General features: G+C 33.9%; 19 protein-coding genes and 2 pseudogenes across 21 annotated transcripts, besides 4 other annotated features; 12 read left to right on the forward strand and 9 right to left on the reverse strand.

Moving 5' to 3' along the window:
• Window positions 1–819: 819 nt before the first annotated feature.
• TVAGG3_1004610 (uncharacterized protein) lies at window positions 820–1,084 on the forward strand (the record flags this gene model as incomplete). The annotated part of the gene is made up of 1 exon (XM_001322523.2): window positions 820–1,084. A coding segment is annotated over one exon (265 nt), but the record flags the coding sequence as incomplete, so codon positions are not given.
• A 116-nt stretch (window positions 1,085–1,200) lies between these two features.
• TVAGG3_1004620 (serine threonine-protein phosphatase family) lies at window positions 1,201–1,443 on the forward strand (the record flags this gene model as incomplete). The annotated part of the gene is made up of 1 exon (XM_001322524.2): window positions 1,201–1,443. One exon carries the CDS (start codon window positions 1,201–1,203, stop codon window positions 1,441–1,443), a length of 243 nt encoding a protein of 80 aa, XP_001322559.2.
• A 551-nt stretch (window positions 1,444–1,994) lies between these two features.
• On the reverse strand, window positions 1,995–2,295 carry TVAGG3_1004630 (uncharacterized protein; the record flags this gene model as incomplete). Its single annotated transcript, XM_001322525.2, has 1 exon — window positions 1,995–2,295. A coding segment is annotated over one exon (301 nt), but the record flags the coding sequence as incomplete, so codon positions are not given.
• An 18-nt stretch (window positions 2,296–2,313) lies between these two features.
• On the forward strand, window positions 2,314–3,807 carry TVAGG3_1004650 (phage tail repeat-like family; the record flags this gene model as incomplete). The annotated part of the gene is made up of 1 exon (XM_001322526.2): window positions 2,314–3,807. One exon carries the CDS (start codon window positions 2,314–2,316, stop codon window positions 3,805–3,807), a length of 1,494 nt encoding a protein of 497 aa, XP_001322561.2.
• Window positions 2,314–22,360: a mobile genetic element.
• On the reverse strand, window positions 4,194–4,762 carry TVAGG3_1004670 (uncharacterized protein; the record flags this gene model as incomplete). Its single annotated transcript, XM_051254373.1, has 1 exon — window positions 4,194–4,762. A coding segment is annotated over one exon (569 nt), but the record flags the coding sequence as incomplete, so codon positions are not given.
• On the forward strand, window positions 4,780–5,181 carry TVAGG3_1004680 (uncharacterized protein; the record flags this gene model as incomplete). The annotated part of the gene is made up of 1 exon (XM_051254374.1): window positions 4,780–5,181. The coding sequence occupies one exon, from the start codon at window positions 4,780–4,782 to the stop codon at window positions 5,179–5,181; it is 402 nt and encodes a 133-aa protein (XP_051079948.1).
• TVAGG3_1004690 (uncharacterized protein) lies at window positions 5,201–5,353 on the forward strand (the record flags this gene model as incomplete). The annotated part of the gene is made up of 1 exon (XM_001322527.1): window positions 5,201–5,353. The coding sequence occupies one exon, from the start codon at window positions 5,201–5,203 to the stop codon at window positions 5,351–5,353; it is 153 nt and encodes a 50-aa protein (XP_001322562.1).
• On the forward strand, window positions 5,373–5,956 carry TVAGG3_1004700 (annotated as a pseudogene). The gene has a single exon. A coding segment is annotated over exon 1 (584 nt).
• Window positions 6,109–6,693, forward strand: TVAGG3_1004710 (His-Me finger endonucleases family; the record flags this gene model as incomplete). The annotated part of the gene is made up of 1 exon (XM_051254375.1): window positions 6,109–6,693. The coding sequence occupies one exon, from the start codon at window positions 6,109–6,111 to the stop codon at window positions 6,691–6,693; it is 585 nt and encodes a 194-aa protein (XP_051079949.1).
• Window positions 6,718–7,577, forward strand: TVAGG3_1004720 (annotated as a pseudogene). Its single transcript has one exon. A coding segment is annotated over exon 1 (860 nt).
• Window positions 8,154–8,519, reverse strand: TVAGG3_1004730 (uncharacterized protein; the record flags this gene model as incomplete). The annotated part of the gene is made up of 1 exon (XM_051254376.1): window positions 8,154–8,519. The coding sequence occupies one exon, from the start codon at window positions 8,517–8,519 to the stop codon at window positions 8,154–8,156; it is 366 nt and encodes a 121-aa protein (XP_051079950.1).
• Window positions 9,048–9,670, forward strand: TVAGG3_1004740 (organellar and viral DNA polymerase type B; the record flags this gene model as incomplete). The annotated part of the gene is made up of 1 exon (XM_001322528.1): window positions 9,048–9,670. A coding segment is annotated over one exon (623 nt), but the record flags the coding sequence as incomplete, so codon positions are not given.
• On the forward strand, window positions 10,457–11,068 carry TVAGG3_1004750 (organellar and viral DNA polymerase type B; the record flags this gene model as incomplete). The annotated part of the gene is made up of 1 exon (XM_001296576.2): window positions 10,457–11,068. One exon carries the CDS (start codon window positions 10,457–10,459, stop codon window positions 11,066–11,068), a length of 612 nt encoding a protein of 203 aa, XP_001296577.2.
• TVAGG3_1004760 (uncharacterized protein) lies at window positions 11,474–11,935 on the forward strand (the record flags this gene model as incomplete). Its single annotated transcript, XM_001296577.2, has 1 exon — window positions 11,474–11,935. One exon carries the CDS (start codon window positions 11,474–11,476, stop codon window positions 11,933–11,935), a length of 462 nt encoding a protein of 153 aa, XP_001296578.2.
• On the reverse strand, window positions 12,419–13,114 carry TVAGG3_1004770 (protein of unknown function, DUF4106 family; the record flags this gene model as incomplete). The annotated part of the gene is made up of 1 exon (XM_051254377.1): window positions 12,419–13,114. One exon carries the CDS (start codon window positions 13,112–13,114, stop codon window positions 12,419–12,421), a length of 696 nt encoding a protein of 231 aa, XP_051079951.1.
• Window positions 13,635–16,063: a mobile genetic element.
• On the reverse strand, window positions 14,073–14,321 carry TVAGG3_1004790 (uncharacterized protein; the record flags this gene model as incomplete). The annotated part of the gene is made up of 1 exon (XM_001286697.1): window positions 14,073–14,321. The coding sequence occupies one exon, from the start codon at window positions 14,319–14,321 to the stop codon at window positions 14,073–14,075; it is 249 nt and encodes an 82-aa protein (XP_001286698.1).
• On the reverse strand, window positions 16,233–16,652 carry TVAGG3_1004800 (protein of unknown function, DUF4108 family; the record flags this gene model as incomplete). The annotated part of the gene is made up of 1 exon (XM_001292192.1): window positions 16,233–16,652. One exon carries the CDS (start codon window positions 16,650–16,652, stop codon window positions 16,233–16,235), a length of 420 nt encoding a protein of 139 aa, XP_001292193.1.
• TVAGG3_1004810 (Poxvirus D5 protein-like family) lies at window positions 16,690–17,040 on the reverse strand (the record flags this gene model as incomplete). Its single annotated transcript, XM_001292193.1, has 1 exon — window positions 16,690–17,040. One exon carries the CDS (start codon window positions 17,038–17,040, stop codon window positions 16,690–16,692), a length of 351 nt encoding a protein of 116 aa, XP_001292194.1.
• Window positions 17,953–18,639, reverse strand: TVAGG3_1004820 (uncharacterized protein; the record flags this gene model as incomplete). The annotated part of the gene is made up of 1 exon (XM_051254378.1): window positions 17,953–18,639. The coding sequence occupies one exon, from the start codon at window positions 18,637–18,639 to the stop codon at window positions 17,953–17,955; it is 687 nt and encodes a 228-aa protein (XP_051079952.1).
• On the reverse strand, window positions 18,761–19,297 carry TVAGG3_1004830 (protein of unknown function, DUF4106 family; the record flags this gene model as incomplete). The annotated part of the gene is made up of 1 exon (XM_051254379.1): window positions 18,761–19,297. The coding sequence occupies one exon, from the start codon at window positions 19,295–19,297 to the stop codon at window positions 18,761–18,763; it is 537 nt and encodes a 178-aa protein (XP_051079953.1).
• TVAGG3_1004840 (uncharacterized protein) lies at window positions 19,361–19,780 on the forward strand (the record flags this gene model as incomplete). Its single annotated transcript, XM_051254380.1, has 1 exon — window positions 19,361–19,780. One exon carries the CDS (start codon window positions 19,361–19,363, stop codon window positions 19,778–19,780), a length of 420 nt encoding a protein of 139 aa, XP_051079954.1.
• A 2,785-nt stretch (window positions 22,361–25,145) lies between the features above and the next one.
• Window positions 25,146–25,499: a mobile genetic element.
• Window positions 25,500–25,803: 304 nt separating this feature from the next.
• Window positions 25,804–27,087: part of a mobile genetic element that runs on past the window's edge.

Below are 27,087 nucleotides of genomic sequence, written 5' to 3' on the forward strand. Positions count from 1 at the left end.
TGTGCCATACAATATTCCCAGACTCAAAGATTATATGCAATGACTTCGACAACTATATGGACCGTCTCAAACATATACCAGACACAAACAATATATTGAAAGAGTTAAAAGAAAAGATACCTATAGGTAAGATGGAACGTATACCATTAGATAAGAAAAATATTGTGAGAGAGGTTTTGAAAAAAGCAGAATATATAGACTGGGATAGTATATCTGCTAGACTATTATATAGTGGTTCTATAAGAGTTCATGACATTGAAACACTTATGTCAAAAGTTTTATATCTTAACTATACAAATGTTTTCAAAGAGGACATAGAAAAATATATTGAGGGTATAGAGTTTGTGAGATGTCGTTGGACAGAGTTGTATGAAAAATATAAAGACAAGGAAAATGTTTTCTTTATAGTGGACCCGCCGTTCTATAACACATGGGATTTTCAATACCAAGTAGACTGGACTTTGAGAGACTCTTTAGAAACTTTAGACGTTTTACATAACCATCCATGCTTTTACTTTACATCCGATAAAAGTGGTTTGGAAACCGTTATGAGATGGTTAGAGGACATACATGACTATGAGTTTAGATATGACAAGATAGAGTATGAGAGAGGTCCCATAAACTGGAGAAAGTGTCACAATAAAGAAATTTTATTAGTAAGTAAATGTGGTTTGAAATAGGACTACTTGTTTTAGGTTTTTTCCATTGTGTCATTTATTTATTTGACGTGGCAGAAAGGTACAGAGAATATGAAGATGAACCAATGCCTGCAAATGTCCAGTATATGTACTCGTAAGAGATATTTTTATCTAATATTAAATGGACGCACAGAACTTAGCGAATGCACAGCAACCTGGACAACCAAACCCAGAGAATATTCCAAATGAAGTTAGAATACAAACTGCAATGGCAAACTATGGTCAAGTGCCAACAGATGTACAAATGCAAACTGCCATGTCAAATGACGCTGCGTTAGGTTTGCCACCATGGTATGCAAATATGAGATGGAAAGAGTTTTATACAAACCCCGAAGTGGGATATAAACAACTTTATGCAGATGACGCGAACACAGGAGTTGACCCAGAATATGTTTTCTACCAGAGGAGAAACAGAATGTATGAGCTCCAGTTAAAGAATGCTATGGAACTCAACAGGAAACGTAAGAGACTAGGTGGACATTAGATTTTTACATATAGTAAAATGGGTTTCTTCAGTAGTATTGGAAACTTCTTCAGAAGAGTTGGAAGAGGTATATGGAATGGAATAAAATCTGTCGGAAGAGGAGTATGGAACGGTGTCAAAAATATTGGTAAAAGAGTAGGTCAGTTCGTTGGTATTATACCTAAAGACCCTGAACCAGAAGAACAAGCTCCTGTTATACAACAGCCTGAACCTGCACCACAGTCTAGTTGGCAACCAAATCCAACACCTCAACCGTATTAAAAAATTATATTTTTACCGTTCGATAGTAGTTGTATATGAAACTAAGTTCTAAGTAAAACGCATGGTATAATGGAATTATTCTCTTTCTTCCATCTGTAGTAAACCATACTTGAAAGTCTGAAATACTTCCACTTGGTGGTTCATATAGCTTTGTAGGTTTTTCGTAAAAGTCATTTGCCAAGCATAAAAAAGAGTTTTGTGCACCAGAAAATGAAGCATGAACGATAATAGCATCTGAGTCGAAAACATTTTCATATGTTCCATTAGGGTTTTCGACTTCATAAAAGTCCGGGTGTACTGGATATGCTGCAGGCTGATTTAACATCCTCATAAATCTATACCATGCCAAGTTGTTATATTTGTAGAAATATAAACGTTTTCTCCAAGGTCTTCTATTCTATTGATTTTAACAGTTGCATTTTTCCTGTCATATATAATATCGAGATGGTACTCTCCTTCGTCAATGTTATACTGCTTTGCATATTCGATATAGATATCGTTTATTTTTTCTTGAAAAGCTTGAAGAGTTGTTTCTAAGTTTACAAGCAAATTCACTTGTAAAAGTTTTCCCTGTTCAAATTTCTCATACATACGTTTTTCTTTGTTATAGTATCGAACTTCAAAACCGACTGTAAATGGGAAACCATGTATGGCTTCTGAAATGAACTTCATTCTACGAAAGCCAATAGCTTTTGTGACGGATGGGTCTCTTAACCATCTTAACGGGTAGTCAAAACGATAGCCTTCATGCTTTACGGTCTCTGTCTCAAACTTTTGACCTACATTGGTAAAAAGTTCATCTAATGGTTTAGTTGTAGCAACTCTAGAATTTTCTTTTTCTATTGAAAGCATATTTTATCTAGAATAAAAATGTCAAATGAAACAGCGTCTATGAGAGAAATACAACACAACCGACAACTCATTATACAAGCTCTAAATAAGAACACAACAAACTTTTCAAACTATTCTAAGATATCTGAGTCATTGAAAGAAGGAAATTTAAAACTGACAATAAACCCAATGACAGATGAGTTTCTATTTCAAGACAAGAAGAACAATACTGTCTGTATAAATCCAACAAAAGGAACTTTAAACGAGAAACCTATAAATGAACTTCTTTTGAAAGCAGATGTTGGCAACAAAGCTGACAAAGAATATGTAGACGATGCAATAGCAAAAGAAGAAGAAAGAGCTAACAAAGCTTATGCAACAAAAGAACATACTCATCCTGAACTAGCAGACAAAAAATATGTTGACAATAAAATGTCAATTGAAGTGACAAGAGCTGAAAACGAATATTCTAAAAAGACTCATACACATACCATTGCAAATATTACAAACTTACAAGAAACCTTAAACATGAAAAGTGCCGTTGGACATACACATTCTATATCTGAAATAACAGACTTAAACGTTAGCCTTGAAAAGAAAGCAGATAAAACATATGTTAACGATGAGTTAGCATGTGTGGCTAGTAAGTTAGAGAAGAAAGCAGATAAGGAATATGTGGATGAAAAAGATAACGAAATGAAAGAAAGGGTTGACTGGTACCATGAATGGACATCGAAGATTTTAAAAAGTAAAGCCGATACAGGATGGGTTTCAGGATGTTTAGACCTTAAAGCGGATAAAACATATGTTAACAATGAGTTAGAGAAGAAAGCAGACAAGAACCATACACATACAAGTTTTACAACTGTTGGTATAGAAAGTATTGAAGGAACGGTTGAAGAACCTGATGGGGATGTATTATATTGGAAACCTCCTAACTTTCCACAAGGTTTAACATCGGATGACGACATAACGACGATGAGAAACATTAGATGTAAAGATGTTTATGTCATGAAGGATGAAAATAACGTTAAATTCACTGCTCAAGATTTATATGAGAAGAAAGCAGACAAAACAGAGCTTCAAACATTAAAGACGGAAATACTTCAAACATTATATCCTATAGGCTCTATTTATACGTCAATGAACTCTACCAGACCAGAAACAGTACTTGGTTTTGGTGAATGGAAGCAGATTGTAGACAAATTCTTATACTGTGCTAGATATTCAAAGACGGCAGGAGGTTCGAAGAAAATTAAAGAAGCAAACCTTCCACCGCACACTCATACAGGAACGACAAACTTTTCTGGTGACCATAGTCACTCATTAAGAGACCATCCATTATACAACTCAGAGTATGAAGCTGGCAATGACGTTTTATCTCCAGATTATAACCATTCAGCAAAAAAGACTTTTCGACAAACTGAACCAGGAGGAAATCATTCACACACTTTCACAACAAATCCAACAGGCTTGGGTAAAGACTACATGCCACCTTACATGACAGTTTACGCATGGTATAGAATTGCTTAGTCGTCATTTTCAACTTCTTTAGCATATTCGTCAGGAGTTGTCTTATATTTGTTAGGAACTGTCTTTGAAAGTATACCACCTTGAACTTTGACAAGTTTGAAACGAGGTCTGGCAATAGTAGTTTTATCTTCTGCTTGCAGTGTGTACATTTTGCCATGTTTGCCTAAAACTTCATAATATTCTCTTGTATACTTTCTTCTATTTTTACGAACACGAATGTGAGTACCTGTCGGGTTCCCATTGTTGTCATAGTCAATAGTATTTTCATATGGGTCGCGTTTAGGTATTTCTATTTTTACTTTGTCACCTTTCTGAAGTTTGAAGCCCAGCATTCTTTCTTGTTTGTCTCTTTTGACTAAATTATTAATATATAGTCTTTCTCTAAGTCAGGGTTGTTTTTCATTTCTTCGGGGGAGTGGTTTCCCAAACCTTTTTGTTTACGGCTATTGTAAATATTTAAAACTTGTCTCATCTTTGCCATGGAGAAGTGTCTATATTTGTCGTCATATGACATTTCATTTGCTTCACCACCTTGTGGTTGGTTTAAGTCTCTTAACATTTTTATACAACCGTCAATGACACCAAGAGCAGAATGGTTTTGGTCGACAATGAAATATTGGTTTACATTTTTTGAACGCAGATAGTTTTTAATATCGTCTGATTTGAAAGAACTTTCACAGTCAGATGTCAGTTTTGTTGGATGGTATTTGTCAACGAATATTGTCAAAGCTGCTAAGATATCTAAAATATTTTTGGACTGTAATGGTATGGCTTCACAGTATCTTGTGTTTTGACCGACAAATATTAGCCAGTATGGTGGTCCATCTGTTCTAACTCTCGGAATGTTTTCCAAGATATCCATAAACCAAGCATTTGGTGTTGAACTAAAGATTTTTATCATGAGTGCTTTCTTTGTTGCCTTAGAAACATAGGGGTCCTTGTTTGGATTCGTCATTTTTTAACCCATAAGAAATGGGTTTATTTGGCGCGTTAGCAGGAGTTGCATCCAGATTTTTACCCGCAGTGGGAACAATAGCCAGAGGTGTATTTGGAGTTGGAAGGAAGATTTTGAGTACATTAGGTATACTTAAAGAGAAAGCACAACCTATTATACAAACTGTACAGAAAGGTTGGGATGTAGCACGAGATGCAACAAATCTTATTCCAAATCCTGAAACAAGAGGAAAAGTTCAAGGATGGATGGACAATGTAGGAAGACAAGCAGGAAACTATTATAACAAAGCAAATGACTACTATAACCAAGCAGGACACTATATGGACCAAGGTGAAAGATTCTTTAACAGAGGATATAACCATGCACAACAGTGGGTAAACAATAACCAACCTCAACCGCCTCAAACGTGGGGAATGTAAAGTTTTTTACTGAGATGAAATGAACAATACAGCATTGAGACAAATGGGTTCAAGATGGATTTGTCGACTTCCAGCAGTTACACAACGTGTTTGTCAAGTTCTTCCTATACCTCAGGAAGTTTTAGACCGACTTAAAAAACAACAACAACCAGTTGAAAACAAACCAAACTAAAATTTTTTACTGAGATGAAATGACCGAAGAAGTTGAAACGGTAGATTTGACACCACAAACAAAAAGTTCAGAACCATTGTCAAAACCCGTCAAAGAACTTACAGATGAAGAGAAAAATTCAATATAGAAAGTGCCAGGTCTGGAAATACAAACCCTAACTACAAAGTCACTTTTCATAAAAATGGAACGGCTAGTATCTCAAAAAAGAAACAGACTCTCACAAATAAAATATTGAAGTCTGAAGGAGCTTTCGAGACAACAGATGGAAAAGTTTACTTCACTGACCAACAGTTCATTATAGAACATCTCATTGACTTAGAGTCGAAATATTCTAAACTTTACAACAAACACAAAAAGTTGAAAGGAAAACAAAAACAAATGGCATATGATATTTATGAAGATGTTGACGACACAACTATTCCTGCAAGTGAGGTAAAGTCAAAGGAACCGAAAAGTGACGAAAAACCGATAGAAGAAGAGAAACCAAAAACTGAAGATAAACCAAAACCAAAGTTTAGTTTCCAAACTAAACCAAGTCAACCTTCATTAGCTGGTATGGGTTGGCGTCAAAGACTTATGGCAGCAGGCGGTTATGTAAAGTAAAGAAAAAAATATTTTTTTATTTTATTTGAAATGTACGCTGAGTTTGTTGGAGAAGACCGTTGGGAAACTTGTTTGTTAGATGAGAAATATGAAATGGCATACCATTTTAAAACCATATATTTTTAAAAAAATATTTTTTTATTTTATTTGAAATGTACGCTGAGTTTGTTGGAGAAGACCGTTGGGAAACTTGTTTGTTAGATGAGAAATATGAAATTCACTGTTGTGAGTCATTTGAAGTCAGAAACAAAAAGACAAAAAGAGTTTTAAGCGAATGGGAGCGAAATGACGGATATGCTATTATGAATATGGGTGGAAAACACTATCTTAAACATGTTGTCATTGCAACTCATTTTATACTGAATCCTAACAATTTACCTTTTGTAGACCATATAAACCGTATAAGAAACGACAATAGACTTGAAAACTTACGTTGGGTCACTCGTTCTGAAAACAATAAGAACAAAGGCAAATTTGGAGATATTGTATTCGAATTTGTCGACGAACTAGAAGATGAAACAATTGAAATTACAGACTATGGCAAGCATACGTTTGAGTTTTACTACTATAGCGAAGAACAAGACTCTTTCTACTTTTATACCGGCGTAAACTATAGGAAATTACAAGTATATTTTACTAAGGAAGGCTATGCTTATGTAAACACTAGAGATACAGATGGAAAATACGTTCAAATACTTCTTAACAAATTCAAGAAGCTATATGGCATACCATTTTAAACCATATATTTTTACATATATTAAATGCTTCAGGTTGAAAAACAAAGAACAAAAGTAGCAGATACAAAACCGTTAGACTATATCTTTACAAATGCTGGTAGGACTATTTCAGATGAAGAAATTTCATCCCGAGCATACAGGTTTGACTATCCAATTCGTTGGCTTCAAAGTCCTTCAGATGCAAAGGCAATAGGATTTAGAAGAGTTTTGTTTTCAAATAGAACTAACGCATTTATGTTCGCAGTATATTTTCATGGGCAGTATAAAGGTTCTGATGGTCTTATAGACAAATTTGATGAAATGAGAATCTTTACAGTTCGTTCAGACGAAAGTCTTGAGAAACTCTAAATGACTTTCAAACTCAAATGAACAAATACTATTGGGAATTTCAAGAAAAATACGACTCTTTACTAAATGGAACATACTATCTGAAACTAGAATATGACAAGATGAACTCCACCGTTTCATTTCAAAAGATTGAAATTAACCCTCCAAGAGATACAGAGTTTTTATTTTGGAAAGTAGACAAACGTTCTTGGGCACAATTTCTTCGGTTACTAAACCAGAACGAACCATTACCACCAGATGGTCCATTTAAATTTATACTTCCACCAGCAGATTTGACAGTTTATAGAAATGTGTTTGACCCTCAAAATGTTATGTGTCATGCAAGTTTCAGTTCAAGCAACAATAGTTTTCTATGTATTGGTAAGGACGTTTATGACATTGCTTCTAAATTCTACGAACCACCTAGTAACAGTTTCTCTGACTTTCAAGTTTGGTTCACAACAAATGGTGTGCAGCATATAATACCATTGTACTATGACTTTTATCTCGAATTGTCTTTCATATATAACTACGGAAAAGTGCTGAAAAAGTATTGAAAAATAAAGTTTAGGTGAAGTGGTGAGATCTCACCTCTTTTTTCACCTAATTTTTCACCCGTTGAATTTTCATGAATTTCCTTAAGATAGAAAAAAAGTGAGTTAAAATGAGATGTTTACTGAAGGTGTCACCATGTCACTCGGTCCCTCGGTCCCTCGGTCAACTAACATCTTTTTGAAAATGGTGACAACATGACATTTTGACAACAGTCAGGAAAATGTCAAGACTTCTTCATCGTAACGAGTGTAAATGAACCAAAAATATATTTTAGGTGAAGAGGTGAGATCTCACCTCTTTTTTCACCTGTTTTTTCACCCTCTTGAATTTTGTATAAAAAGCAACCGCCGGTTTTCTTCCGGTTGCTATATTCTTCACAAAATGCTTGTTTTGAGGTCGAGCCACTTTTGGCTCCACCTGTTTTTTCAACCAAAACTCTTGAGTTTTGTTCTGAATTCGGCAAAAATATATTTTAGGTGAAGAGGTGAGATCTCACCTGTTTTCTCACCTCTTTTTTCACCCGTTGAATTTTCATGAATTTCCTTAAGATAGAAAAAAAGTGAGTTAAAATGAGATGTTTACTGAACTGGTTGGATGTCGCCTTCTGTAGTTATGTAGAATGGTTGACCAGAGAAGTGTAAGAGTCCTCGGAGAATTTGGTTCATTCTTGGGAAAGGGTTCTCTCTGTTTGGAAGTAGTATCCAAGGACGCTTGGCAAAGAACTTTATAATGGCTTCCTTCTTTGCTTGCTTTATGTCGTCGTAGGCTGTCCCGTCTGGTATTTGAATTGGAATTCCAGTTTCAATTTCGATTTTCAGCGCACCTCTTCCAGACAACCAGAAGCCGAGGGACTTGTTGGCTTTGTCCTTGCCCAAGTACTGCTTAACAACTTCATTTATCTCTATAAGGTAAATTGCCTCATCTAATGGCTCGATGTTGTCCATTGTTCTGTTTCAGAACTAGTCTTGTACTGTTTCAGAACAATATTTGTACTGTTTCAGAACAATATTTGTACTGTTTCAGAACAATATTTGTTCTGTTTCAGAACAATATTTGTTCTGATTCAGAACAAATTTCCCGTAAAAGCTCTCAATTTGTGAGAAAAATTTTCTGATTCAGAACAATATTTGTTCTGATTCAGAACAATATTTGTACTGTTTCAGAACAATATTTGTACTGTTTCAGAACAATATTTGTACTGTTTCAGAACAATATTTGTACTGTTTCAGAACAATATTTGTACTGTTTCAGAACAATATTTGTACTGTTTCAGAACAATGTCCGACGTACCACCAAAAAATATATTTTATGTTAGCATGTTAGATCTCACCTGTTTTCTCACCTCTTTTCTCACCCGTTGAATTTTCATGAATTTCCTTAAGATAAAAAAATAAAGTTAGTTTTTTTAAAAAAATATTTTTTATTTTTATTGTAAGAACATGTTAGCAACAACTTCACCAAACTCTTTAGTCATGAATCCAACATCTATGTTAGTAGAGATGAAAAGCTTCATTCCTTCTTCATATACTTTCGAAACAGAAATCCAGAAGATAAAGCAAGAACTTCTCCAAGGAGATTTAGATTGCACTGCAAAAGATGAAACAAATGAACAATATCTCTATGAAATGCAGGACCTCATCGACCATCTACCTAAACTTCCTGAAATCCAACAACAAAAGCTTACTATTCCTGAATTCGATGAAATTGAAGTCAGACCAACCGACTCAGTAGAAATAAAGAAGTTCATACGAAAGGTAAACTATGAATTTCTAGGATTTCATTGCAACCATAAGGTTATGGACAAAGACTGCGATATGGTATATAAGAACATCTCTGACATATATAAATCTGAAGAATTTAAGACCTACGACAACTTTGTTTCGTTAGTTGCTGAATGTGTATGGCAGATAAGAGATAAAGATAGAAGAGGTAAAATATGGAACGAACAAATAAAACCTGCATGTTTTGAATTTAAGAGGACCATTGACGCTATAGTTGTACTTGCAGGACAAATTTCAATGTACAATGCTAAAATGAACCCGCAATGTTCTAAATGTAAAGCAGCAATGAGGAAATATAACTACTCCGTCAAAGAGATAGAAAGAATGAGAAACGACTATGCTGACTTAAAGAAAGAAGTAGAGAAACCAGCAGAAGATAAAATGGACATGTTAGAATTTCTGAACAAAAACTATCCAACTGCTGACGATTTCCTTCTATCTGATGTCAAGAAGAAATATAAAGAGACTTTCGGCATAGTTAAAACATTCGATGTACTGACAGAAGAAATCGAAGCTACAAAACTGTTTAGAATTTCAAATATACATCGTACAATTCATGTAAAACGCTTGTGAAAAAAACAGGTGAGAAAAGAGGTGAGAAAACAGGTGAGATCTCACCTCTTCACCTAAAATATATTTTTGGTTCATTTACGCTCATGTTTGACAAAACATTTACACTCATTTCGATGAAATCATGACAAAACATATACGAAGAAGTTTATTTCCTGTGTTGTTGTCAAAATGTCATGTTGTCACCATTTTCAAAAAGATGTTAGTTGACCGAGGGACCGAGGGACCTGGTGACACCTAAAAACCATCTACCCTAAAATCGTGAAAAAATGACCAAATTTCATTATATAACTGTTATTTTTTTACGAAGAGAACTTTAACACTTCGTAAAAAAATCCCTGAAATCATATCTTTTATACATGAAAATCGTAAAAAATTGCGATTTAGACTTTTTTTGGTCTTGCATAAAACTCATGAAAATCGTAAAAAAATGACCAAATTTCATGAATTTCCTTAAGATACAAAATAGAAAAAATAAAGTTAGTTTTTTTTAAAAAAATTTTTTTTATTTTGTATGTAAGAAACAGAAAATGACAAACACTGAGTTTGAAATAGTTAGAAAGATAGACAATGACACCAAAGTGGTTCGAATTGGTGATTTAAACGTAAGATACTCAAAGAAATACAAGAAATATTCTTTGTCAGACATTATATCTCCATCTGGAAAGAAAACATGGCATTGGGTTGGAATTGCTTCTACTCAGAAAATTTTGACAAGAAATCCTGAGCTTATGATATCGGTAAGATTCTATGGAACTACAGCATATCTTATAGACAAAAGTCTTATACCAATAGTTTTGTTATGGATTGACCCAGTTGTTGGATATAACTTCATAACATATGGTTCATTCGATACGGAACGTTGCAGTGAAGGCTTACTTTACATCGTTCAGAAACCGAAGGACTTCAATACAAAAAGATATAAGATAGGAAGAACATATAATATAACTCAAAGATATGACAGTATAGTCAATAGAGTTAAGGTTGTGTTCGTTAACGATATGAGAGCTGCTGAAACAGAACTACTTGAAAAGTTTGAGAAAATGTATGGTGCTCCCACGAAAGGTAAAGAAACGTTTGAAGTAGATGAGATAGGTAAAGCTATAAAATTATTTGACGAAGTTGCTGAAAAATACATGTAAAGCGTTTTTTTTTGGTCTTTTGTGAAAGTCAGGAAATAACGCTAATTTTTTATAAAATATTTTTTTTATTTTGTATGTAAGAACAGATATGACAACAACAGAGAACACAACAACTGCTATCGTTCATGAAGACATAAATGAAGAATATGAGTACATACAGTATAACAAACAGTTACGTCTCATTCGTTCGGTCAAAGACGATATGTACCAAATGCAAAGTATTTTGACAGCATGTTTTGCTCCAGATACCAAACATACAGACGATTGGTTTGAATTAAATAGCACTCATGAACTCCTCAGTGAGTTTGAACATGTAGAACTTAAAAAGATGTACCAAGACAGAAAAACTTACCATCACATCTAAAAGGTATATATGTTCATAAGTTCCTAGTTAGTTCAATAGCAATGTGGGCTTCACCTCGTTATGCAATCTACATACTTATGCTACTTGACGAACTTTGTACAAAGCAGAGAGAAGATATGATGAAAGAAGACAAAAGCCTTCAGAAAAGAATACCACGTTCGGTACCAAAAGGAAAGGAAAAGAACTATAAGTATATGATTTATACTGAAGATATGGAGAAAGAAGAAGATAAAGATATGGTTATGTTGCATTTAGTCAGAAGAAACAACAAAAGCTTTTACGACCTTGCTAAGATTTACAAATCTGACAGAAATTGGTTCTATCGCGAAAACTTACCGATTTCAATGACACCAAATGAAGATGTGAAACAAATAGTTCAAGATACGTTACCTCAAACACACTATGATATTAAAGGTTGTACAATACTTACCTTCAAAGAAGATTTGCCATTGTTAAAGGAAAAAATAACAGAGTATTTTGACAACTTCAAACAAGTAGAGTAAATGAACCATTTATTTTTCAAGCTTGACTTCAGATGGCTCAGGTAGCTCTATAAGGTCAATTGTCTTGTCAAATCCTTCTGGCATTCCGAGTCCTTCCATCCGACATTCCGAGTCCTTCCTTCCGACAGGAAAAAAATTTCCCGACAACTGGAAAAAAATTTCCTTCAGACAGGAAAAAAATTTCCTGACAACTGGAAAAAAATTTCTTGTTGTCCGTCCGTAAACCATTCAAATTTTCGAAAATTGAGAACTTTTTGGTCGAACGACAGAAAAAATTTTTCCTTCAGACAGGAAAAAAATTTCCCGACAACTGGAAAAGTTTTTCCTTCCGACATTCCGAGTCCTTCCTTCCGACAGAAAAAGTTCTTCCCTCCGACAGGACACAAACGAATGTCCGACGTACCACCAACCGAGTCCATTCCAAAGCCAGAAGAACCGACAGCCCCAGCACCACAACAGACTAAGACTAAACACTTACATTTTTCAAGCTTGACTTTTTACAATTTGAACTTTGTTTGCGTAGATATGAATTCTGAAAGAAGTATGAGGGTCTTGTATGACTTTGTACTTCTCCCATAGTTCATGTCTGTCAAACTTACCTGCCATGGACTCTTTCATAAGTTCCATGAAATCGTCTTCGGACAATCCGGGGAAAAGTATAATATCAGTAAGTATTCTCTTTACATCCTTACTTAAACTCTTGGCTGTCTGTACACAAATGACAACAGAGATGTTAAAGTGTCTGAGCTTCTTAAGAATTCGACACATGTCTTGTTCTCTATTCTTTAACAAAGGATGAGAAGCAAAGTCATCTAAGATAAGAAGACATCTATGAGGGTAAGTCTTCCAATCGTAAGATTGCAATTTCTTCGAAATGTATTCTATCTCTTTCTGTTTGTTTCTGAAGTGTTTCTTCTCTAATATTCTCTGCATTTCCTCATTTGGGTCTTTAAACTTAGAATTGACATACTCATTTATAGCATTGTACTTCAAAACTCTTCTTTGGTACTTCTTTATCCAATCTAACAACTCAGAGTCTTTTATACATACTAACTTAGACTTTTTTATAATATCTTTGAACGAATTGACGGTTTGGTCAAATTGACCCGAAGTACTACAAATAACAACTAACTCATAGAATGGGTTCTTCTCATCTAGTTCTTGTTGTTGTGCAGCCATTTTAAGATAAGTGAAAGTCTTACCCGACCCAGGTGGTGCAATTAGACCTGTTATACCATTCTGAGCAAATAAGAACTTGTCATGTATGGGTTTTATCTGAGCATTTTCCAACTTCCTCTTGTTCTTGTTTAAAACATTCTCAAATTTTTTGTCAATGTCAGCAAACTTTTTTTCTAACATATTTTTAGAAAAATTAAAATTTTTATCTTTTAGAAAATGTCTAGCGATTTCGCCATCTATATTCGAGACAAGCTTTTCGACAGCAAAACATCTGTCGACCATAAAATCTTACATAGTGTAAACAAGAAAGGTGAATTTGTTCTAAAGTTCTGTTTCTGGGAATATGACAAGAACCATAAAACATTAAGCAGAGCAGTCTTAAAATTTGTCAATGACAGACTTGTTGACAGAGATGACGCCTCTTGGAGAGATGAAGTCCAACAAAACTTCTTAGAATGCAAAGAAGACACATGCACTGTTCTTGAAGATGAAATAGAAAACAGAATAGAAGAGCTATTAAGGATGGGCACTCATAGGCTCCTGACAGCATAAAAATGTTATTATCTCACAATATAAAAGGAATCATAGGAATCTACGACTATATCTATATTGTTGGAAGACTTCTTAATGTATCATGCATATAAGTTATATCAATAACTCCATTATGTTATATGATTGTAATCATATTTTCGTTTCATGTTCAAAAACATTAAAATCATACTAACTATATGAGTATTATATTTAGGAAGCTGATATATAGATATGATAAAATGCTATGTTTTGTGATTAAGAATATATACTTATCTTTTAGAAAATAATACTTTTATAAAAAATTATATCTTATATAATCTAAAAATTTTGGACAATTAAAAAACATTAATTAAAAATAGAAGGTGAAAGTGTTTATTCAAAGAAGGTGCAAGATTATGATGTTTTGAGGGTGAAATAAATTTAATAATTATTTATGTGATTTAAGAGTAATACGATCAGCGGTAGCTTGAAGACCTCTCTTTATAGCTCTTAATGCCGCAAACTTTTTTTGAACTTGCTTTGAATTTTTGAATGCTTTGATTAAATCTTTTGTTGTATCATACATTCTGAAATATCTGTTCATCATTTCTGGCATTGTTGGTAAATTTAACCTGTATCTTATTGCTACAATCGTTTCAAACATACTTTCATTGAAATGCAATATTGTGACTGCCATCCTAATTGGCCAAGAAGCATGCCAATTAATATTTTTATTAGCAAGCATTGCTTTGATATGGTTTATCGATTCAACTACTTGAGTTGAATGAATCTTTTTTACCATATCAAAGATTTTTACGGTATCTTCGAGGAATTTTTTAAGTGTTTTTATAGCAGTTTTATTTTTTGCATATTTCCATGGTTTAATCATCTTGCATTTTTCAGGATCTGGACAAAATTTATGATTTCCGGCATAATGTTTAGCGGAATTCAACCATAAAAACTTCTTTGTTTTAATTGACATATGTGTGTCATTGAGAAGTTGCCTAAGCCAACGCAATAAATTCTTTGAAATGCTAGATAAGATTCTGAATTCTGGCAGTTTGAGCTTTTTCTGTATATTGTTAAGAAAATGTCCAGGATCTCTGTATTCTCTGATACCTTTGAACGTATTTTTGATTGTAGAAACAATTTTGACATCGCCATCATGCACAAAAAAATTTACACGTTTTTCATTATTCCAACGCTTCAGCATTCTTTTTAAGCCTTCAAATTCCATTTCATTTGATTTTCCGTTGAAATTACCTTTGAAATTTTTAAAAGATTTAGATATCACTTCCCAATCTACAATTTTTTTGAGTTTCTCTTCTACAAATTGTACATAGCAAAACATTGCATTTCTTCTCTGACTCCAAGAACCGTCAAACAAAAGTCCCGAACATTTTCTCATTCGAGATTTCCAATAATTAACAGATTCTCTGGCAACTTCTATGATAACACGACCAACCTTTTCTTGGACTCGATGAAATGTAGCTTCTGACGGAACTTTGATGTTATTCAGCATGAATTGAAATTCTGATTGGCAAAATGTAGCGCCGCTCAATAATACAGATAGCACAAATTCAACAGTGTTGACGACATATGGCTCTACCCTATTTTTCGCGCTTTGAACTAAGTTCTTTATACGCTTTGCAACTGCTTTTGTTCGCCGCGGCATGAAAAATGAAGAATAACTTGACGGTTTCTTGAACAAATGGTCGCACATTCAAATATTGTGATGTACGATCAGGATAAAAGAATGTTGTTGCCGTGAATTTAGAAAATAGCAAAATTTCAATTTACGCAATCGAGATATAACTTGATCGTTTGAGCGATAACCATGGCACCCATAGTATTAATGAAAGTACTCATGCTTACAATTATTTTCTCCCATAGGAATATTGTTCAATATACTTCACCTATAGAGGAAATCTCGAAATAAAATCGAATTTTTTCAAAAATTACAAAAATCAATTTTTTACAAAGATGTTCGAAAAATAACATTATATACGCATCAAATCAAAACATTATATGGAGCATTATAATTCTATATATGATTGTCCATCTTGCTGTTGTGCTATTTTTTTTAAACAATAATTTCATTGTTGAAATTAAATTTGCAATTTCAGTAAAAATTGCGACCCATCATTTTGAATATAATTGAATTAATACATTTATTGTAAGAATATTATATACCAAATATTAGACTTCCACATGAATCCTGGTATGATATTATAAGTATTGCAAAATTAGAAAAAAATATGCTCATAATATACTAAAATTCATGTTTCAAGGTTAACTTATAAATAAAATAAGTTCGAGAAATGCATCACTAAATATTTGAGCTTGTGCACTATAATGCTATATAATAGTCTTCACTGTTTTTAATATATTGACTTTGCTAGACTTGATTTTTTTCATCACCCTAATGAGTGCCCATCCTTAAAGGACAAAGAACTTTTACAAAAATATGGTTCTGAGAAGTTTGACATAACTCCACCAGAAAAGAAGAAGAGAGAAAAGAAAGAAAAGAAAGTAGAAGAAGAGAAGAAAGAACCTGAACCAGTTCCAGAGAAAAAGAAATTTGACATGTAAAAATAAAATTTTATTTTTAGAACATTTCTGGGTCAATGTCAATGTTCTCTTCCTCTTTAGGAGCAAACACTGGCTTAGACTCTAAAATCTTTTTACCCAATTTACCTTGAACTTCTACAACTTTAGACTCATAATATTCATAGTCGTCTGCTTTCTTTGGTTCATAAGGTATAACAAGTTTGTATGCTTTACCTTCTTCGAGTTTTGAAAACCTTCTGTCAAAACTTTCTTTGACTGCTAACAAACCTTCTATGTCTAAGTCTTCAAATTTTGCACCATTTTTAGTCACAACAGCAAACTTAACTGGTTCGATGTTCCAAACTTTGCTGAATGAAGACTTTTCAAAATGGTAGAAGTAAACATTCAAATATGTGAATGGGTCTAGTTCTTCTTTAAGTCCTGACATGTACTTGTTTACTGAGATGAATTTTGTCATCTTTTCTATCGGATAAAAAAATATTTTTTTTTAAAATTTACTCAGAAAAATTTTTCTTTGTATATACACCATTCTGTACGTCTAAAAGACTTTTGACATTTGCCAAGAATGTTCGTTTAGACGCTGTCATATAACCATACTCTTGACAATATTGTTTATACGAATCGTACAATGACCTTTCATCTAAACACTCAAAGTCAGTTTCATCTATGAACAGTTCATATACACTCTTGTTTGCTTCTAACAATGTTTGTCTCTCTTCGGTATGTGGAATTTGTCTTGGATTGAACTTAGAAATATCTAATGTCATGAAATATGAGAACAAGTGGTTGTAAAAGTCAGATGTCAAAGTTTCTGCTAAGTCGTCAAAATATTTTGTATCTTGCATATGAGAATCTGACGTTCTGACAACTACATATCTTCTGTCAGAACTTTCTAACTTCATCGGAACAGCATTGTTTGAAACCATAATGAAGTTTGCAACATTTTCACAAACTCTTTGGTCTTTATACTTTCTTTCAACAACTCCAACTTTGTCTGTTATAAGACTCTTCAAAGCATCTGAGTTCAAAACTTTTGTTGTATCTATACTTTGAAGTTCGTTACATACTATAAGTTTCATATTCTCTATTGAAGAGTTAAATTTACCGCAGATGTTTTCTAAGTTTGTCATATTCGGGTTCGAATAACCTTCTAACAGTTTGCATAAGATATCTGTAAAAATGTGTTCTTACCTGTTCCTTGTTTTCCAATTATAATGAGAGCAGTTTCATTTTTAGCACTTGGATGTTGTAAGATGTTTGCAAACCAACATAAGATATACTCATAGACTCTTTCGTTTCCATTGCATATAATTTCTTTGACATGGTCTAACCAAGCTTCTATAATATTTTCTTTCCATTCTACTTGTTCGTATTTATATCCAGTGAAGATAGAATAGAAGTTTGGAGAAGGTGTATAGAACTTTATACCTCGAACTGAAAAATCTTCTAACTTTGACAATAAGATATCCCAAGCATCTAACATCTTCATGCCAACTTGTACAACTTTTATTTTCTTAAGTTTCTGTTTACATTCTTGTTCTGAAACTATTGTTGCTCTTGGTTTGTTAAAGACTACATCCCATTCTTTCATAACATAACATTCTGGGGCAGAGTCGACATAAATGACTAAACGTTTCAAATTCTCGACTGCTTTGTTATAGTCTCGAAATGGACACATATTTCTGAATGCTTGGAAGTCATAAAAATCTGAAACATCTATTCTGTACATTTTTATAAAAATAAAAAAAATATTTTTTTTATTCTTGACTTTGTTGTTCTTGAGCTATTTGTTGCATTTGTTGTTCTTGAGCTATTTGTTGTTGAAGTTGTTCTTGTAATACAATACTTTCACCAGTTGCATCTTCCAATTCGAAACTTTCTGCCGTCATTGACAAATACATAGGACATAAAAGTTTTACAGGAACAAAGTTTGCGTCAACTAAGGTTAAGTTTATGTTTGCTAAAGTGTTTGAGTTTACTAAAGCTGAAAACTCTGCATTCGAATGAACAATAGGCAAACCAGCAGAGAAAGTGTTGTTTATACGCATAAGTATCTTTTGGTCATAGTAGTTTCTGTCGACATTCGAATAGCACTTTGAACCTAAGTTTGAAACAATATATAAAATAGGTGTGCTTAAAGTCAATGGAACAGACATTCCTTGTATGACACCTTTTCCTGTTATAGGAAACTGTTGGTAGTAAAAACCAGATATAAGTTTTGTATTATAGCTCATATTGTTTATAGTAAACTCAGTCGGACATCCAAACATAATGAAACCTGCTCTAGTTGCAGCACATGTTACACTCGTCCTTAAAGTATTAAATAAGTCAACAAAACCTGTTGGTGGTATATCTGAGTAAGTATCTTCAAAGGAGTATTTTTTACCATTCACAACAATAAAATCTTCTGGTGTCAAAAGAGCAAAACAAGCTTTAGTCGTCATTGTGTTTAAGGTTAGTTTACAATATCGTCCTTGAGGACTTTGTAAGTTTGTTGTTATAGAATTATATGACTCAGGGTTTTTAGTCGTAATAGTATAAGCCATTGTGTCTTCTGCCATTTACTTAGCAAATAAATTTTAATGAAATGTTGTGGTCGTCAAATATTTTTATAACGTCTGGGAAACTATATTTTAAGTTCAACGTTTCACCTCCTTTCATAACGTATATCTTGTCAATGACATTATATGAAACACCACAGCAACTAACGTCGGGTTCTATTTCTTTGATGTTTATATTGTCTGCCTCTGTCAAAAGTTTCAATAGTTCTTTCAAAACTTCATGAGGTGCAATGACATATGAGTTCACTTTTACAGGGTTGTGTTCGACCAAGTTTAACATTATACCTAAAGCTTGACAAATCTTCTCCTGAGTTTGAAGTTTGTCTTTCAGTTGTTGGTAGTCATTTCGAATATCTGCAACAGAACTTAAGTCTCTGCTAACTTCAGGGTATGTTGGTTGTTCTTTTACAGGAACTATTGTTATACCATCTTGGTCTTCGTATGGTTTCCCCACTTCAACATCTCTTTCTTTGACATTGACAATAACACTTTGACTGTTTGTTTGAGTTGGTGAATTTAACTTCACATCTGCCACCGCCATTAAACCTTTTGAAACACTTACGCTTCTATTTTTCGGAAATGACATTTTACTTAGAATAAAAAGATGGACGTATTTGAGTATCTCTTCGAATTGAAGCAAAACAAAGTTTACACACACAAACAATACAAATACATTGACAGAATAGTTCTTTACACAAACAATGGAAAATGTTATAGAATAGCAGTCTTTGCTGAACCAAAATATTTTCATAAAGCAAAGAAAGTTGGTATAACTGAAATGGTGAAAGTTCTTGAAGCAGACAAAAATATAACTTCAAAACTTACAGATATTTCTAAAGGAAAGTTTATAATACAATTTTATGTCAAAACTGGCGTACTGTCAATATTTGACGGAGAGAAGTCAGTTCAAGAACAACTTACTGACCTGCTGCCAAAATCTGCTCGATGGAAGCTGTCGTTATGCCAATCTGAGGAGCCCCAGCAGGTTTCATCGAACGAATCTTCAAAAGAGCATCTTCCGTGAAAAGTGCTATTGGTTTTGTAAACTTCTTTGCTTTCAATTCATCTGGACCGTCTCTGTCACCAGTATATTGTATTTGAACTGTACCAACAGTTGAAATACCACCCATAAAGTCTTCTGAGTCAGCAAATGGAATGCCAAGCCAAAAGTTTGAACGGTCTCCATTTGTATATTGAGTTTTTTGACCTCCTGTATGAGTCCATACTTTCACATATGGCATAATAGAACTTTGCATTTCAGGGTTAATGGTTGTTGTGAAGTTGTTGTTAAAGTTCATAGCATCTAATGTCAAGTTGTATGACCTCATATCCTCAACTGTAGAATATTCTTCTCTTGGATAATATTTGCCATCTATGTTTATATGATATTTAATACCGGGGTTGTAGAAACAAGAATAGTCATTTATAGTTCGTCTGAACAGTACAAACATAGTATCTGCATGTTTCATTGCAGTTGTTAAAGCAATATCTGTTCTTGCACCTGGGTCAGCACTTTGGTTTCCAACTTCACCTGCAAAGTCTTTGACAGATATTTGGTGTATAGGGAACATAAGTGGAACTGCAATATATTTGGCAGCTAAAGCATTTGAAATATCTGGGTCCAACATATAGACTGCAAGTCTGCTTTCTATTCTCTTGCATTCAAATTTTTCGCATGTGAACTTAACTGGGTCCCAAGCAGTTCCAGCAGCATTGAAATAATAGTTTACTTCATTGTTGAAGTTTGAGAAACCAAAGTCTAAGTCAACTTTGTCTTTGCAAAATTCGGCGAATGGCGTTTTATTTGTTCCCTCTACGTCTGTAAGAGTGAATGGGTCTTGTGTTGGTGCAATGACTAAGTTATTTTTGCTTGGAGTAAGTTCGATAGAAATTTTTCCTGCCCAGTTTGGCAAGTATCTTAAAAACCTGAAGATGAGGAAAGATGACAAAGGAACTCTAAGTTTCAGTTTTACTTTGGTTACTGCTGCTGCAGTTTGTCCAGAAAGGTCAACATAAACTCCTGGAACGTTAGGGTCAAGTCTTCTTATTTTCTCAATAGTTGCATACTGGTCTGTTTGTTCTCTAGCTTGTGGTTGTACTGAGTTTCTCAAAGCGAACCATTCATAGTTTGCCCATGTTACTGTTTGAACTAAGTCAGAGTTAGAATATATCTTATATCCCATGAAAACTTCTGGAGCATATTGGTATCCGACATAGAAAATTCCATTGCAACCTTTCTTGTCAGACAACTTGGCAGAAGGTTTATTTCAATGTCTTGTTCCACGTATAAGAATGAGTTGTCAATAGAAATTATATGAAACCTGTCGCAAGCAATATCTACTGTTGTTGAAGAACCTTCACCAAACTCACCTACATTTCCATAAGAAACAGCAGTTGTATATTCGTAAGTTCCAGGAACTATTTCTGACCTTCTAATGGCATTGTCGCATTCGTTATACCATTCGGAAACATTTCCGTTCATGGCATCCAAAACTGTTGGCGTTATATTCTGAGCGGCGTACATTTCATATGGGTAAAAATATAGAATAGTTGGATTTATTTGTCATAATAGAACCCACGTGGACCAAGCTTTACTTTCTTCCTGGCTGAGTTTTTAACTCTTCTTTTTCCTTCATTGCCACTACTTTCACTAGATGAAGTTACTTCTTCACTACTTTCACTTTGTTCTACTCTTCTCTTCTTCTTTGGTGTCGCTTTTGGTAACTTGCCCTCTGCTTCAAGTTGTTGCATCTTTGCCTCATGTTCACCTAGTATGTTGTAAATTTCCCATGTCCTTTTTGCCTTTGGGCTCTGGTCGCCCATCTCAGGTAACCTATATCCTAGAAAGATTTTGTCATAGTTTGTATTTGAGTCTTCGCGTATTGTTTGCATGACTCTTTCCTGAGTTTCCGGTTCAAGCTCTTCAAACAGAGCTTGTCCATATGGAATAAGCTCGTTTCCAAATATATGTTTTTGTAGCCATTCTGGTTTTCTTTCCATGTTACCAATAATATCTTTTGTGAATGGGAAAGCTTTTTACCCAATGTTTCAGGCTTGCGTCATTTATTTCTGTAGTTGGTTTTATTTTGTCAAGGAACATGTTTTTCAATACTAACATTTCATTTGGTACTGTCCATTTGAGTTTTCTTAAATATTCATCCCTTCTCATTTCATTGTCTGCAAGTAAGTTTTTATGACATTTTGTAAACTTTCGTTTGCAAAGGTCATGTACAATAGGTTCTCTTCCTTCTGTCTCCCTAACTTCTTTCTAAACTCTTCACCAAATATACCATCTTTATGGTTCTGTGTAGTTCTTTGAGATAAATGTTCTAGAACGTCAGGTGTTATATTTCCATCAGCCATGTTCATTTCATACTGGTCCAAAATATCTGCATCTTTCATATCTTTCAATGGCATTAAAGCCGCGCTGAAAATACAGCTAAATCTGGTTCACCATTCATTTCCATTGCGTCTACAACATCTTGGAATTGTGGTTGTAAGTTTATGAACCACCTATCCGGGTTTAGCTTTTATGACCCCATCTCATTGTTAGTTCCATAGTCTGCAGAAACAAAGTAGGTTTGTTTCCATATTGGCTAGGTTCTGAATGAACTTTAAACAATGTTTCATTTCTATATGTTTTGTTGAAATTTAACCTTTTATTTTCACCGAGTTCATCCAAAGATTGAACGTTATATGGTCGTAAGTAAAAAGGGTTGTTGTATTTGTGTACACTTTCTTTCAGTTCTTCCATTCTATGCTGAATATTTTCATCTGATGTTGGAGTCTTTTGTATGTCGGCAAACATTTTTCGATATTCTTCTACTCTGTTCAGCCGAATTTTTCTTAAAACTCTTGGAAAGATTCCATCATTCACCTCATACTCTTGTTGAGGGTCAAGATTTTTCGGCTGTTCCAAATCTTCATCTAGTTCTGTGAAGTTAGTTTCCAAATGAGGGACTTGTTCGTTTCCTTCAGGCTCTTCTAGCTGTTGTTGCTGAACTATTTCTTCCATGTCTGGTTGTATCTGAACTTCTTCCTGTGGAGTTTCTTGTACCTCATCTGCTGGCATTTCATATATTCCGAGACCGTTTTTAACAAGTTCCCTATTTAAGTCATCCGCATTCATAACCCTTTCTTCTTTCGTTCCGTCTTTATTTTTTACGCGTTTCATGAAGATAGTTGAATTGTCATTTATCTCTGACACCAAATATCTCGGAGTAAATTCAGTCATGTCATTTGGATGATATGCTATTAAATCATATCCCTTAGCGAGCTTGTATTTTCCAGGTTTGAAATTATATCCCGTTTGGTGCTGAGCCATAAAGCTAAATAGGTTCGGGTCAGTATTTCCTTCCTTGAACTTTCTAATAGCTTCTTTATATCTGTCACTAAAGTCAAGAGTATCTGGGTAACCATAGTCTTCTTTAAGCATTTTTAAGAAATCTTGGTTTCCTTGTTCTCTACTTCTTTTATGTCCTTGCTCTGTTTGTGGAGGTGGTTGTTGTGCAGGGTTTTGAACTGTTGGTTGTTGTGTTGGTTGTTGTGTTGGTTGTGGTGCAGTGTTTTGAACTGTTGGTTGTGGTGCAGTGTTTTGAACTGTTGGTTGTGGTGCTGGTTGTGGAGGTGGTTGTTGTGCTGGTTGTTGTTGTGGTGCTGGTTGTTGTGTTGGATTTTGAACTGTTGGTTTTGGTTGTTGTTGTGCTGGATTTTGAACTGTTGGTTTTGGTTGTTGTTGTGGTGCATGCCTGTGTCTGTGTCCATGTGACGATGTAAATGTTTTAGGTAGTCCTGGTGCAGGTGCTTCTCTTGGAGGGTTTGGTGGTATATAAGTTCCACTAGCTAGTATATAAGTTCCACCAGCTGGTATATAAGTTCCACCAGCTGGCACATATGTTCCATCTGCAGCATAATGTCCTACCTGACTTTTCGTTTTTAAGAAAGCATTTACTAGGTCTGTTTTGTCTGTTGTAACTCTTTTTCTTGACTTTCCACAACAGTTGCTTTAACGGCGTCATAGGCACTTTGAACTGCCTGTCTCGTTGCTGCATCTGTTATTTTCGTCATATTTTGTGCTACTTCTTTTAACTCTTTGTCGAAACCTTCAGACTTCAGTTTCTTTCCAGATGAGAAGTCGTTCACTTGTTTCACCTTACTATGAAGAGCTTCGAAGGCGTTCTTAAAGTCAGCATTTGTTAAAGCTTCATTTGAACTGTCTTCATCCGCTTGTATTTTTGTCCTTATTGACCCTATAAGCTGGGCTGCTTTAGCGTTGGCTTGGGCATCTAACCAGTCATTGTTAGCTTTTATATATTCTGCGCTTTTCATTGCCTTTTGCATGGCTGCGTCGTTATTTTTACTTTCTTGTGCTAAGTTTTCATACTGTACGGTTTGGTTTTGCAACTGTAAAAGTTTTTCTGCCTTTACATTTGCTTCAACTTCTTTTTTATACTCATCGCTATCCATATATGTCTTCAGGGCTTTTTGTTTTATCTCTTCATCTTTCAGTACTTTATATTGAGTAGTATGGTTTTTTCAAATTTATGACATCTTGTTCCATTTTTGCTACTTCTGCTGCTTTTTCTGACACTTTTTTCGCATATTCCTCTGTACTTAGTTCTTTCAGTTGTTCTTCTTCTTCTTCTCTACGTTTAACTCATTGAGTTTCTTTGTGTGTCTGTCATATTCTAGTTTCTTTTCGTTTTCACTTATTTGTTTCTGTATGTCTATGTTTGACTTTTTGACATCTGTTATTTGATTTTTGAGTGAACTCAAATTCATTTGACTTTGGGGTTATAAGCTGTTCCGTCTGCAGCTCCACCATAGCCTGCCATTTTCGCTAAAAGTGCCGCTCTTAAACCTCCACTCTGTGCACCAAGAACTCGGTTTAAGAGCATAGGGTTGCTTGACATTTGTTGCAACATAGTGGGTCATTCAGCATTTGTTGTTGCAACTGTTGTTGTGGTGTCAGTTTTACTATTGGATGTTTCAATGCTCCCTTCCTCTTACGTATATTCTTACGTAGCTTACGTGGCATTTTAAGTGAAGTTAAAAAGCGGTTTTTGACAGATGTTTATATGACACTTTTTGTTCAGCACAAAAAAAACTACTCGGTCAAAGTGTTGTCAGTTTTTGTAAAATAACCGTCCTATCTCATTCTATAAGGGGGAAAAGGCTTCTCAAAGTATACTTCCTTGGAACGCCTGTAACTTTTCCTGTGGCGACGATAGACCCTTACTTGTCCGGACAAAGTTATACTAAACATCTTCAGGGCTAGAGGGCACGAAGTGCCTGGAGGCCCCACTACCTTTTTTTTTTTTTTTTTTTATTTGTATAAATTGATTCAAAAAAAATGGAAAGACAAGAAGTGGATCTGCCAAATGAAAATCAGTTTTTGAACTTTGTATAAGGAATTGTTGGCTATGATGTACTGATCATGAATCAGTACATCATAGCCAACAATTCCTTCCCAAACAGCGGGAAACTTTGTCTGAATAGTTTAACATTCAGACAAAGTTTCCCGCTGTCAGAGAGGGAATGGAAGGGTAAGAGGTATATATTCATAATGTATACCTCTTACCCTTTCATTCCCTCGAGAAAGTTCAAAAACTTGGGTGCAATCAGAACTGATTGCACCCAAGTTTTTGAACTTTGTATAAGGAATTGTTGGCTATGATGTACTGATCATGAATCAGTACATCATAGCCAACAATTCCTTCCCAAACAACCCGAAATTTGTCTGATTCCACACTAATTTTATTAATTTATCTAAACTTTTATCCTCGTCTACAATTTAATCATCAATAATTATCTCTTGTTCTATTTCACTATTATATATATATATATATATTTATATGATTTGATTTAAAAAAAATAAATAAATTAATAAATCATTTACTCAAATATATCAAAAGTTTTATTTTTATATATAAAGATAACTACTTTTAAAAAAAATACCCTATATATTTTGCCATGTAAACTATTTTTGTCATGTAAACTTGTCACTTTTTGTCAGAAGTGAAGTGAACCGAATTTTCATGCACAACATTCAGAAAATTTTGCCATTGCCTTATTGTATATTTCTGTCAGAGTCATTGATTTATGAAGATCATTTTTTTCATTTTGTAACTTTTTAAATTGTCTGCATTCGGGTATATGTTCCTTTTGTAAATCTTCGGAAACTGAACTGTTCTCAATTTTAACTAAATAACGTGCTTGACAAGAATGATCGATGCAACGGTAGTAACGTTCAATATTATTTGAATTAATAATATTTGTATGTTCATGCGAATAAAGCATATCTTTGCGAACAATTGTATCAGGATATTTTCCAGTAACTGCGGGAATATTTTTAACTGCAATATAACTAAAATATCTTCTGACAGCTTTAGATTCATTTTCGGTGTATTTAATATTAAAATATTGAAGAACTTGTTTGATTATATTCGTTTTTTCATCTCTCGATGTTGATTTTTGGTATTTATCAGATTGTTCCCTGATAAATATTTTATTTTCGTCTGTAAAGTTTGCTCTTTTTTGATTAAATATAGATGATTTTCCCATTAAAAAATGAAATGATGCAAAATTTACGAAAACCGTTCGAAAATTGAATCAAAAATGAAAAGTAATACTTAAATGAGGAATTCTTTGAGATATTGGTCTTAGATTGAATGTAGCGTCATTCTTATATAGAATATATATTCATATCATCGGAAATATGATAAAAAGCATATAATAAATGTCAAAAAAGTGAACAAATAAGCAAAGATATTTTTTAAAAAACAATGAAAAGTAATACTTAAATGAGGAATTCTTTGAGATATTGGTCTTAGATTGAATGTAGCGTCACAAATTTCACAAATATAATTTACTATACAATTTTATTCATTTTTTTAAAATGGCTGACGACAGTCTGTATCAACTAACTCAACTAGTCAAGCATAATGATTATTCTTCGGATTCATTAAATCAACTTTATCAATGCATAAGTACAATGACAGAAAGATCAATTGGATGCTTGAATTGGGATAAATTTTTCAAAAAAATCACAGTGACTGATGAAGTTCTTTTACATTTTTTAGCATCCGTTTTAAACATTGAAAAGATATCAGAATGTTTCAAGGATTCTATTTTTTATCACAATATTAATCTTGAAAAATTCAGTAATTTAACTGAAACAGAACAACAAACAATTTTAAATTCCTACAAAGCGGATAAATTTACATATTACATAATGTGCTCACAAATTGTAAAATCAAACTGGAACAATTTATCCCAAACTTTAGTTAATATTGCAAATCAATATTTGCCATTTTTAGATGAAGAAAAGCA

Source organism: Trichomonas vaginalis, chromosome I (genome assembly GCF_026262505.1).
Source record: "Trichomonas vaginalis G3 chromosome I, whole genome shotgun sequence".
NCBI classification, from domain to species: Eukaryota; Parabasalia; order Trichomonadida; family Trichomonadidae; genus Trichomonas; species Trichomonas vaginalis.